The 12,848-nt window shown below is 35.6% G+C and overlaps 1 protein-coding gene across 13 annotated transcripts in view; it reads right to left on the bottom strand.

Annotated features, from left to right (window-relative positions):
* Positions 1-12,848, bottom strand: part of USP45 (ubiquitin specific peptidase 45) — a 55,926-nt gene that overhangs the window by 30,681 nt on the left and 12,397 nt on the right. For all 13 annotated transcript variants that reach the window (XR_014065119.1, XR_014065118.1, XM_081529135.1 and 10 more), the window contains 2 exons: positions 1,138-1,280; positions 431-526 (listed from right to left, as the gene is read on the bottom strand). Coding sequence is in view for 11 of the 13 variants with exons in the window: in XM_081529135.1 (XP_081385261.1) it covers positions 431-526; positions 1,138-1,280 (239 nt within the window). In the remaining 2 variants the exon portion in view is untranslated. The remainder of the gene's footprint in view (positions 1-430; positions 527-1,137; positions 1,281-12,848) is intronic.

The following is a 12,848-nucleotide window of genomic DNA, read 5'->3' as shown; positions in this document are numbered from 1 at the left end:
AAAAACCTTTAGATGATCACTATTAAAATTAAATCTACCTTTAAAGAATAAAAATGCTATATTTAAGCAAATGTCACCAATAACTATAAATTTTATAATACAGATTTTATAATATAAAACAAGAATCCTAGACATTTCATTCAACAAAAATCAAAATGCTTTAATCTTTTCTAGTATGTCTACTCAAAAGCTGCCACAGTATTTTTTGTGTTGTTTGACTTATGAGATGTTTGAAGCACAACATACCTTAAAGCTCTGATTTAGAAGTTTTAAGTCTTATTATTTATTTTCACAAAATGCTTTTGAATTATTTTTTTCAAACTCTGACTACCATCTCAATGGATAGCTCTGAGAAGTAAGAAAAATAGATTTTGGCAACATCACCGGCTTACCTAAAAAGAGCCATTATCCAGATAATTATACTTCTTACCAGTTGAGAGTCAGAGGAAGGAACAATCTTGAGTTTTGTACCATGTTCTTTGATTTCATTCATCAATTCAGTAAGAATGTAAGACTGTGCCAAATTCTGAAAGAAAATAAAAGTAACATCTTCTGATTCAGTTATAATATGCCTCCAATTTCACAGAATAAATACTCTCTCCAAGTTTCAAATATCATCTGATATAGCAAAAATGTCTTTAGGTTTTAAGAAAATTTAACTAAATACATTTTACATTTAATAAATATCACTATTACTGACAGAGCCATGGTAAAATACAGAGGTCTTTCAGAATCACTGTGGAAAAAGCAGGCATATGTATGTGTATGACAATGGCTAAAGTGAAAATGAAAGTCGCTCAATCATGTCTGACTCTTTGCGACTCCATGGCCTATACAGTCCATGGAATTCTCCAGGCCCGAATACTGGAGTGGGTAGCCTTTCCCTTCTCCAGGGGATCTTCCCAACCCAGGGATCGAACCCAGGTCTCCCACATGGCAGGCAGATTCTTTACCAGCTGAGCCACAAGGGAAGCTCAATGGCTAAAGACAGCCTAAAACAATCAAAAAGAAAATAGACAAACTTCTAGACAAACTTAGCAGTCCAAGGTGTGCTATTTGACGTCTAAGATGTGCCAAAAAACACAAATTAATTAAAACAAACTTTTACATTTTACAAAGCTTTCTCATGGCTCTTACCTGCATGACCGCATTAAAGAAGCAAGTATTTCCTAAATTTGTAATTCCCTTTACAGATGTTACATTGCCACCTTTTCTTCCCTTATTTTTTTCACCTGTTTCACATTTTTCTTCACAAAGTTTTATGATTCTAGAAAATGCACCTAAGTTAGAGAAAACACAATGGATATGAGATTTTAAATACATATTATTTGATACAATTTAAATATATTATTTAAAATTAAATAAGATTTTCCTCTGAATCAGTGTTTCTGAAGGGCAAGAATACAAATGGAAATAAGTAGCTCTTGTTTTGTATCTTACTGCTAAAGCAACTCATTTTAATTCATCTTAATATATACACATCCATTCTTCAAACCTCCCTGTAGAATTCCAGATGAATTTAAAAATAAAGTAGTTTAAAATGAATTTTAAATAAGCAAGTAGAAAAGATCTTGTTTTCTAAATACCATTGCCCATTAAAACAAATGAAGACTCTTTGAAGAAAAGGCTGATTCTAAACTTGGGACAGCAAAAGAGGCAAAATGAGCCTATACCATTTTTGTTATGCCAGAAAATAAGTGCTCCAAAGAAGAAAAAAAGATGAGCATGTCAAAATACACAGTCATCATTTTGAACAGATTTCCAGTGGTCCAATTTGGAACAGTTGGGATATCAAAATAAAGAAGAGTGATAAAAAGAGTGTTACTCACTGAACAAAATGAGAATGAGTCTGAATTGATAATAGACTTTTTATATGAGGATGAAAGAAAAAAAGTTTCCTTACAAAAGAATGCCAATTAATAAACAGAAGAAATGTGATGGAATTTTAAAAACACTATACAGTTGTAATTTGGGATGGTATTGTTGTTTTCTATAAATTAGAAACTTCAAAATAAAATCCATGGATGCTCAAGTCTCTTATATAAAATGGCACAGTATTTGCATGTAACATACGCACATCCACCCATATAGTTTAAATCATCTCTAGATCACTTATAATAACTAGTACAATAAAAATGCTATGTAAATAAATAGTTGCCAGTGAATAGCAAATTCAGGTTTTTCTTTTAGGAACTATCTGGAATTTGGGGGGGAATATTTCTGATCTGTGGTTGGCTGAATCCAAGGATGCAGAACCTGGGGATGGGGGGTGGGGAACCCCACAGCATAATATAAAAAGTAAAATACCTAATACTTAAGGGTATGGTAAAGTGCATGTTTTGGGCTTACTGACTTGCATAATTAATGATGATTTGAAAATTATATCAATTCATCATGTTTAATAACTTTGAAAATGAAGAAAAATTTCTAACATTTATGAACTGACATTATTGATTATTATCTATTTAACAGATTTCTAAATCATTATAATTTGAAGTTTGACAGGAAACTGCCAAGTTCTCAAATCTTCTGGTTTTAAAGGGATATTCTTTTATATTCATCTCAACTCTCAGATTTTACAGTATTTACAATTATATTTTTATTTACCTATACTGACATTGGAGAGGGAACTGGCCACCAACCCCTTCCAGTACTCTTGCCTGGAGAATCCCATGGACAGAGGAGCCTGGCAGGCTGCAGTCCATGGGGTTTCAAAGAGTTGGATATAGCTGAAGTGACTTAGCATGCACGCACGCAATACTGACATGCTGTCTTGCATTGCTAATTAACTTTTAAGTGTTTGGCTGTCTGCTTCTCCAACCAGATTCATGGAGATGAGAGAATGTCTCTTATGACTGCTCTATTCTCCACAAGGGTGTGACGTTGAAGAGAACATATATTTTAAAAGCTCAATATAAATTAAAACCTACAACATTAAACAGCAAATACAGTCAAATTTTAGCTTTATATGCTTCTAATGACTTCTTAAGAGGAAATAAATTAAGACATCTCCTTCCCAGCCTTCTGTACAAAAGCATTAAAAGAGATATAAAGGAGCTGAGGCGGCCCTTTTCTCAGGGACAGGAATGGGAAACAAACACCATCAAGAGAAACCTCAGTCTTAGATGCTGGCAGACTGATATCATGCACACCTTGTTGGTCAAATTAGGCTTGACTTGGAATCTCTGACTTTTGCCAAAGAAAAGGCTTCTAGCTATAGGGCTCCAGTATCAAATGGGATGATTAACATATTTTCTTATATGGTTTTTATAAGGATTAAATGAGCTAAACTTGCTTTGCAAAGTATCTGGCATGCTATGCACTATGTAAGCGTGTGAAAAACAGCCCAGAGAGCCCCCCGAAATTGCTATTCATGCCAACATCCACATCTTCATGAGCTATTTGTCATGTCCATTGTTTGTCTGCTCTCCCTTTCTTCTCTTTAATCATTTCCTGTATTTTCCAGGGACTTTCCCCTCAAGTTTATCTCATTTCTGGATTTCCTAAATTGCTAATGTGAGTTTTGCCTTTCACATTGACTTTGTGGTTTTTGTGATCCTGCTTTTTTTCCTAACGTGGAAACATCTTAGTGAGAAAAATAGATCTGTGGTTTCTCAGATGTTTCTTTCACTAACCAAATCTATTATAAATAAAAGATTTTTCCTTCAACTCAACTTTCACCCTGTTTTGCAACATTTTATCATAAACTCTATTACCTGTTTTTCCCCTTTATTCCTGTTTTCCCCTTTATTCCTATGTTAAACACTCTTGGTTGTTACTGGATATTTGTTATCCAGATAACGAAGAGTTGTTCTTAAATCCCAACCCTAGAATTCTGAATTAACACAGAAAAGAACTAAAAGATCTATTAAAATAGATCTTTCCTCCTGTCCTCTAGATATTAAAACAAATGATAAGAATTAACCCCACACTAGAGCCCGGGACAAAGCTTGGTATAATCAATGGAGAGGGTCACTGAAGTACAGAGGCCAGGCGTAGAGAAAAGGAAAAGCGGGAAAACGCCAGACAGTATTCAAACTTGCAAGGAAATGTAAAAGCAAATGAAAAAAGCCAGCCAGTGCTTAAGAAGCACTGCACAAACAAGAGGAAGCCCCATGCCGATCTTGGCTTGCATACGGGAGCAGTCCACCTCTTAATTACATCTGATATTCTGACTAAAGTCCAGAATTGACAGACTTCAGGCTCTCATTGTAGCTGTTGCCACTGGATGCTTTCACAGTGATTTTTAAGAGATTTAGGACGAAAGAATAATTAAATCCAAGCAGTGTCCCGTCTTCTGGGGCAAGGCTGTTGCTATGATTTTACAAAACTCTTCTCCAAATGGTTAAGTGATTCGCCCAGAATTAAAAATGATAATCTTTTGATTATAAGTCCATTGTCATTTTGCCAGGTAATTTCTCTTCAGTGATTTATGCACAATGAGAAGAATTACAAAAAAATAGCAGGCAAGATTTGACTGTTCTCAACCCCTAACAAATATGACTTCTGACAAGTATTCCCTTTAGTTAATGTTCTTAATAAATGTGGCCATGTTTTAGCTTATTATGAAAACAGAGTGGCTGGGGGAAATAAACTATATAGATATTAACTCTATATAAATATATACTATATATCTGTAAATTACATTTATTATTCACTTGGGAAAATACTTCCAGAACTAAATTATAATCTTATAAGGCCAAATAGTATTTGTTAAACCATAAAGTGCAAATGATTTATGTATCTGTATACCACATTTACCCATCAGTTTTCAAAACATCTGGGATAGCATCTTAAAGTAAACAATGTTCATAAGACCATCTGGTCAAAACTGCAGGCAAAAAAAGCATAAGCATATGGAAAACCAGATTTTACCCTTCCCTTCAGCAGTAAGGGATAACAAATGTCAAACCTAGATATATCCACGCTTCACTGTGCGATGCTTTTCAGCACCACCTGGCTCTCCATGCAGAGCCACCAAATATGGACAGCACTGCCAGGAAGAACATATCCACGGGGCAATGGCAATAAAAATAGTTTATTTCATGGTTAAATAGCTACTTCGCACAAGTGGCAAGAGTCTGTTTTGTTGACTTTTACATGTAACTCTGTGAGAACATATTCAAAATTAATTATGCTATTAGGCTTGAATATTAAATGGATCCAATAATAGGACTAGAAAACGGACTGACATTTTTTAAGTACTATTTATATGTATCTTATTTAAAGTGCATGTTTTTCATTTTTGGACTGACATTTTCTAAGTACTATTTATATGTATCTTATTTAAAGTGCATGTTTTTCATTTTACTAAGCAGCATGCTTACAATGAAACAGTCATATATGAAACAGTTTACATAAATATATGTAAACTATAAATGTAAAATGTAACAGTTCAAATAAAATTGCTTTATTAAATGTCCACTGTATACCAGGTACTGTATGTACCACTATCTGTAATTATTTATAATTAATTGCCTATGATTTATGACTAGAGTGTAAGGAATTGACACACAATGAATAGCATAGAGAAATTTAGCCTTAAATTCATGATTACATCATGGTAAAACTTTTAGAAGTGAAGTATTCGTGTACATTTGCTTACTGAAACTGTCAGCTGCAAGTTTAAGGTTCTAGTTGAAAACAAGGGTGTTTGAATCAGCCTCACAATTATCTGATCTACAGACAGGTATGCATTTTAATAAAATGCAATTTATTACTTCCAACGTAGAATAATTATTGATCATTTTGTTTTTAGAGACAACAAAGCTTTCTCAATCTGGCAGCGATTTTAGATCATATTCACTTGAAGAACTCTTCCTTTATGAACACAGAATGAATGCACTAAGGCTGAACTTCAAGGTGTTTTGAAGGATGGTGTAATTAAAAGGACAAACCTGCCACAACAATAACAAAGAAATAAACTAGACCAAGTCTTCATCATTTGCTGGCTGAAGCACCAGCAGAGCCAAAATAAAGAGAAAAAAAAAAAATGTTTTCAAAATTTGGCTAAGACTATCTAAAAAGTAATCTTAAGTACCTCAAATTCTGCCACCATAAGAATGAGTCCAATACAAAGATTCCCTACCTTTTAAACCAACTCTAGATATTAAATTATAAACTTTAAAAAATCTTTAATGCACCAGAAAATTGTGAGTGAATATCTTTATAATCTTAGAATACAAAAGACTTTCAAAGCATGACCTCAAAGGCTGAAAAACCATTAAAGACTGGTCGACTTAGTAACAATGACTCTCAAAACTTCATTACTGCTCCCTCCAAACCCCCAAAGACAAAACCAAAAAAATCGCTAAAAACTATAAAGAAAGTTAAATATGGAAAAATGAGTATTCTTGCCAACTATATCCTTTGTATAGTCTTTCTGGAAGGCAGCTTAACAACAGTAATCAAAATTCAAGATGTGTTTATAAATTGGCCAGAAATTCCAAAAAATTTAACCTACAGAAATAGAGAAGCAAATACACAGAGATGCAGTTTTGCTCATCATAGGAGAAAATTGAAAACAACCAACAGTGGATTTGTTGCCAAGTAATATCAAATGTCGCTCTTTTTGCAAAGGCATAAATATTTGTGAACTGTCTTGGTTAAACCAGAGCTGGAACACTAGGGCATCGTGAGTGTTCCATAGGCATGAGGAAAACAAACTTATTTTGCAGTATGCTTATTTAAAGAAAGAATCTGAAAGCATCATCTCCTCTGATAACTTTCCTCATTGTAAAGATCATGATCAAACGAAGGCACACAGCTCATTGTACAGAGTAGATTCAAACCTAGGCAATCTGGGTTCAGAATCCACACATCCATTATGATCTGCTATCTGTCTGTCTAACAATGGATGATAAGGTTACTAAATGTAACAACTTAAGACACTGGTGAAATGCTAGTGGTGATAGAAAAGACTACTGCTTTCAAGCAAAAGTTGGATATAACCAATTGCTGGATGTCTTGGTGGTGTATGAATTTATACCTTTATTAAAGTTTACAGCAGCCCTTCTCAAAGGGTTCATCAAAAAAAATTAAGCCCTAGTGCTCTAAGTACACACTGTACACAATTTAACATCTTCTTCTATACCCAGAAGGGTACAAGTTAGCACCATTTTGGGGAGAATTGAGTAAATTCATTCAAGTGGTTTTCTGTGTTCTGTAGTTCACAAGAGGAACTCCAGATTTAAATTCCTACAGGTAACAAGTTGTTTTTTTAAATGTTCAACATTTTTTTTTGTCCCTAACCCCTTTCATATATGGAAATAACTATTTTTAGTACTTATTTTTTGAAAATGCAAATTTTAGGCATATGACTGACACTTTATAGCAGAACTGTATTATTTAAAAAGTTAAAGTATTACATTACACATTGTTATTGTAAAAGAGTACAATATTATTTATACTCAGATATATTATTTCAGATCCCAAATGTATATACTTTCTTATTTCAAAAAAAGGTACAACAAACTTAATAAAACCAAAGAACCAACATGTCTTTTTACATCAGGAGCATAAGCTTGATGAATTGAACAGAATATAACATTTTACGCTCTCTTTAAGTTCTTTGAAAATGGCATCCCATCAGTATTACTCAAATTTACTGGTTTAGAAAAGAATGTGGGATTCTATCATTTGTCTAGTTCACATATATGCAATGATACAATTTCGACAGGAATTCCTGTGTTTGTAGAATACTTCTGTGACGTTTACAAGACTATCAAAATGAACAATAAGCCCTTCTGAGAAAATTGGCCCACTTTTAACAATACATATTTCTGGTTTTCTGAGTGGGTCTCACAAGAAAGTTTTCTTGCTCTTTTTCCAATCTTGTGTTATATATGAACTTTTCTTTATAAGGAGATTTTATTTGTTGTTTTCAGTCTTCTGATATGTGTTTGAGGTGGAGATTGTGGCGAGTTATTTTTTTTAAAGCAAATCCTAGCATCAGATGTGAGATCTACACAGCTGTAAGCATTCTTCTGGGAACCAGCACTGGGGTTCCCTCAACTGCTTAATGCAATTACCTAAACCAGTCATGTAGTAGTAATGTAATTTGCCCATTTCTACAGCTGAAAAGAAGTTTAATCTTTAAAGAGTAAAAAGGAAAAACTTGCTATCCCACTACTCCTCTACCTTGGAATCAAATAACAATGACTTCACCTGGTCTCCAAATTCCTCTACCTCCTGGTTAACCATTGTCCTTAGAAGTCTGGATTGAGTCATATAATAAAATGACACTGCCATATGAGTGGGCAGGTATACATACAAGGGCATTCCTATCTATCTCCATTGCACAGTAAGTGGTCTTTCTAAAATACGTAACTGATCATCCATTTCTCTGCTTAGAACCTGTAAGTGGCTCATTACTGCCTGCAAGATAAACTCTAAACTTACAAGGCCCTTCAATAGGTATTTCCACTTACCTCCAGATTCTCACCTCTCACATGGCCATCATCACAAAACTCAATCTTGCAGCTATACAATCCCCTGAACGTATCCTTCATCAATAAGCTACTTCCCCTTTCCTTTCTGCTTAGCTAATATTTAGTTGTCCTTCAGCTCCCTGCTTAGCTAATATTTAGCTGTCCTTCAGCTCCCAGCTTAGAAATCTCTTACTCTAAATAAAAATTTCCTGGATCCTCTATCTAGGTTAGATACCACTCCAAAGTGTTCTCATAGTCCACTGTACTTGCTCCATCACAGCACTGTTTAAGCAGCAACTGTAATTATGACTTGTCAATATCCCTCACTGACTAAAATAATGGCAGAAACTGAGACACAGATCTGTCTCATGCACTACTGTATCTCCAACATCCAGCACAGTTTCTGGCACAAGGTAGAAACTCAGCTATATTAAAAGACTGAATGAACAAATAATTTGATAATATTCAGGGGTGTTTTGGTAAAAGTGCAAGAATTCAGTTCAATTCAACAGTATATACTCCCTAGTTCTATGAGAATCAGAAAGAACGTAAGGCAGGGTACATTCCTCAAGACATGTACAGTTGTATAAATCAGACACAGATACACACAAAAGCTGAACACCACAAAACCGAGTGTTAAGATTATAATGTAGGCTACACAGAAGAGATAAAGGATTGCGAAAGTGTCACTGAAGTAGGATCTGAGCTGAGCCTTCAGGCAAGAAAGATGGAAGACAGAAACTACAAGGACGGAAATGTGCTAGTTCAGCAGTTCTCAAAGTGGATCTGAAGACGACCTCCATCTCTTGAGCGTCCTTAAGCTCAATGGTATTTTTGTAATAAGCCCAAGATGCTATTTGGTTTTTTAACTTTCATTCATTCTCAATTATACAAAGCAGTTTTCCAGCAGCTACATGCCATGTGGTATCAGAACAGATTGGATGCATAAGTAGCTATGAGAATCCAGCTGTTCCTATTAAGCCAGACATTCAAGAGATTTGTAAAAATGTAAAACAATGCCACTGATTAGGTTTGTGTTGTTCTAGAAACAGTTCTCTGTCCTAAAAATATGATATTTGTGTTAACATGTCATGGAATTACTGCTATTTTTCAGTAAAATTAAAAAACATTCTAATTTTTTTAGTTTTAATTTCCAATATGAGAAACATTGATAGAGTCTAAAGAGCTACTGGGAACAAAAGTTGAGATTCACTGAGCAGAGAGGCTGAACTAGATGTCTCAGATGTGAAATGAGCCCAGACATCATGTAACTTAAAAACATGTTTAACGTACAGGTACAGGCTTTCCTCTCAGGAGTTATTTTTACTTAATATATAAAAAGGCTCCTTTCAAGTCACTCTTTTCACTTGAACACAATATATATGGTTTTATAGTCTTTTTGAGTTCCCATATACAGACATTTTTACATTTCCACAATCTTCATGATTATCATTTAAAATAGCTATATAATCATATCCAGCATTCTTACAAACCTCAATAGCAACTTCCATATTTGATCTGTGAAGTATTTTATAATAATATTACTATCCCAAAAAACTTACTTCTAGAATACCAAGGGATCTTATTTTAAATCAAACTTCCCCAAGAGCTACTGAAACTTGGAACACAGAGAAAATAACATTTTGACCTAGAACTTTTGGAAACCTTGAATTCAGAACTATGTCTCTCCCTGACTTTAAAGGTTCTAAACACTCTCAGGAGAAGGCAATGGCACCCCACTCCAGTACTCTTGCCTGGAAAATCCAATGGACGGAGGAGCCTGGTGGGCTATAGTCCATGGGGTCGCTAAGAGTCGGACACGATTGAGCGACTTCACTTTCACTTTTCCCTTTCATGCACTGGAGAAGGAAATGGCAACCCACTCCAGTATTCTTGCCTGGAGAATCCTAGGGACGGCGGAGCCTGGTAGGCTGCCATCTATAGGGTCGCACAGAGTCAGACACGACTGAAGCGACTTAGCAGCAGCAGCAGCAGCAGCAGCAAACACTCTCAAACTTCTTCAAGAACCTTTTCCCCCTATTCCAAATGCTACCCTGGTTCCATAAACACAGTTAAAGCTTACATTAGCACCTCCTTCTCACCACCTGAAATGATGTCTTCTCTCCACCTGTCCAAAGTTTATCGTTTAAGGACCAATTTGGAGCCAGCTCATCCACTCATGCATGATTCCTATTGAGTTCAATTGAACACTGTATTCCTCTTTGAATTTCTGAAGGACTCTATGTGAACATCACTCAAAATATAAATCCTATTCGAATTACATCATTATTTTTTTAATTTCACACCTTAAACCTTAAGAAAGGTCTCATCAACCTCTCTCCTTATGGGAAAGATGGACAAAGTGCTGAGGAAAATGAGGCTGACAAAACTTCCCTGTTGATCCAGTGGTTAAGACTCCACACTCCCAATGCAGGGGGCCTGGGTTTGATCCTTGGTCAATGAACTAGACTTCACCTGCAACTAAAGATTACACATGTCGCAACTAAGACCTGGTGCAGCCAAATAAATAAATTTATATTTTAAAAAAAGAAAAGAAATAAAAGAATGTGAGACTCAGATAAACAAAAATCTGCTCTAGGTTACAGAGCTAGTGATTGAAAAGAGTCAGATTTGAATGCCAAACCACCCCATGATTTTTCTCCCATACCATTCCACACTCCTTACCTTACAATATCCTCTGTGATAATAAATACACAAGAAATCTGTAAAATTCAATGGAATCAGACTGTCTTTATTCTTAACCTCAAGGAAGCTCTAACATAAAAAATCCAGAGGAAATAATTTCTACAACTGTATTTTTGGCACCCATGCCATCCTGTCCCTATATTTCTTCTTATGGCCAACAAAAGTAATATGTAGCTTTCATGAGACAGCCATCAAGACCAACATCTGTTCTCTAAGCATTAAATATCTACAACCACCATATTTTCCAATGAGTGAGTGATAAAATTAATCGTTTCTTCTGCTGTCCAAGAACCTGAGTTTACCTCCTCTAGCTCCTTCTCCAATGTTTTCACCATTACTGTCTCAGAGCAATAGCTAACAAAAATCATTCTAAAAAAAAAAAAAATCATTCTCTACTGGGCTACAGAAAACACAGCTGAAAACTATACTTTTATATAATTTTTCAGTTTCTGATGCCACCTACTAAGCAGAACTGCTCCAAAGGCATTTCAAAATTATCATGGCCATTTATCCCCGTTCACCTTGTTAACCAAAACCCTGAGATCTGTACTTGATGCCTCCTACTCTCCCTCACTCATTACACCTGGTCCACCACTCTCCCCCAGAACCCCTCATCATCTCTTACCTGCCCTACCCCAATAACCTCCTTAAGGATCTCCCCACCTCCACTCTTCACCCACAACAGTCTGTTCTCCATTTGGCAGAGTGATCTTTATTTTTTAAAAAGACGGAATGACTACTACATTTCTGCTTAAAACATTTTAACAGTTTCCATGACTTTTCCAATAAGATAAAAATTCTTTACCATGGAATTCCCTATAGTATCCTTCATGACCTGACAACCGTATCTTAACTTCATCACGTTCTGCTCTCTCTCAGCAAACCACACTCCAGCCATGTAACCTTTCTTGATCACTATGACCACGAGACCGCCTGTCACTGCAATCTGTTCCTTTCCTTTGTAGCACTTATGAGAAGTTACATGTGTGTTACGTTTGTCTCTCTCCCTATGCTCTAAACTCCATGAGGACAAGTTAAAACTATTTTTGTTTTACCACTTCATATCAAATAAAGTATTAAGTGATAGGCACTTAACATTTTTGATTGAAGAAACTGCTTCTCTATATATTCTTAATATATATTAACAGGTGTTATATATTGCTTATATGTTAGATAAGAAAGTACAATATGTAATACATCACTTCCATAATAAAGAATTTGGCTGCTCTTTGTCCCAAGTTCCTAAGAATACCTCTCTAAATCCTCGGATTTCCAGAGTGACTAGAGAATCTATTCTACTTATAGTGGGCCCCGCACACCACTCTTGATAGTTTATGTTAGCAAAGTATCTTTTTTATTCATGTGGGACTCTAGAGGGTGTACACTAATGACTCAGGATGGGGGCCAGCCATGCCAAAAAGACCAAACGTGTGATTAGAGGGTTGGGATACTGGAGGCTCAGTTAAATCATGTGGCCAGTGATTCAATCAACCACGCCTATACAATGAAACCCCACTAAAAACTCCACACATCGAAGCTCCAGTGAGCTTCCCTGGTTAACAATACCCTGGGTGTACTGACGCATCACTGCACTGGGAAGGTGATGCATCCCGACCCCATGGGAAGAGGATACAAAAGCTTCGTGTCTGGTACCTTCCCACACCTCGGCTTAAGTCTTTTCTTTTGGTGGGTCCTGATTTGTGTCTTTTTTTG

Source organism: Giraffa tippelskirchi, chromosome 9 (genome assembly GCF_054371585.1).
Source record: "Giraffa tippelskirchi isolate mGirTip1 chromosome 9, T2T-mGirTip1v1.2.pri, whole genome shotgun sequence".
Taxonomy (NCBI): Eukaryota; Metazoa; Chordata; class Mammalia; order Artiodactyla; family Giraffidae; genus Giraffa; species Giraffa tippelskirchi.
The sequence above is the reverse complement of the archived record's forward strand: the minus strand, read 5'-3'. Positions and strand labels throughout refer to the sequence as shown.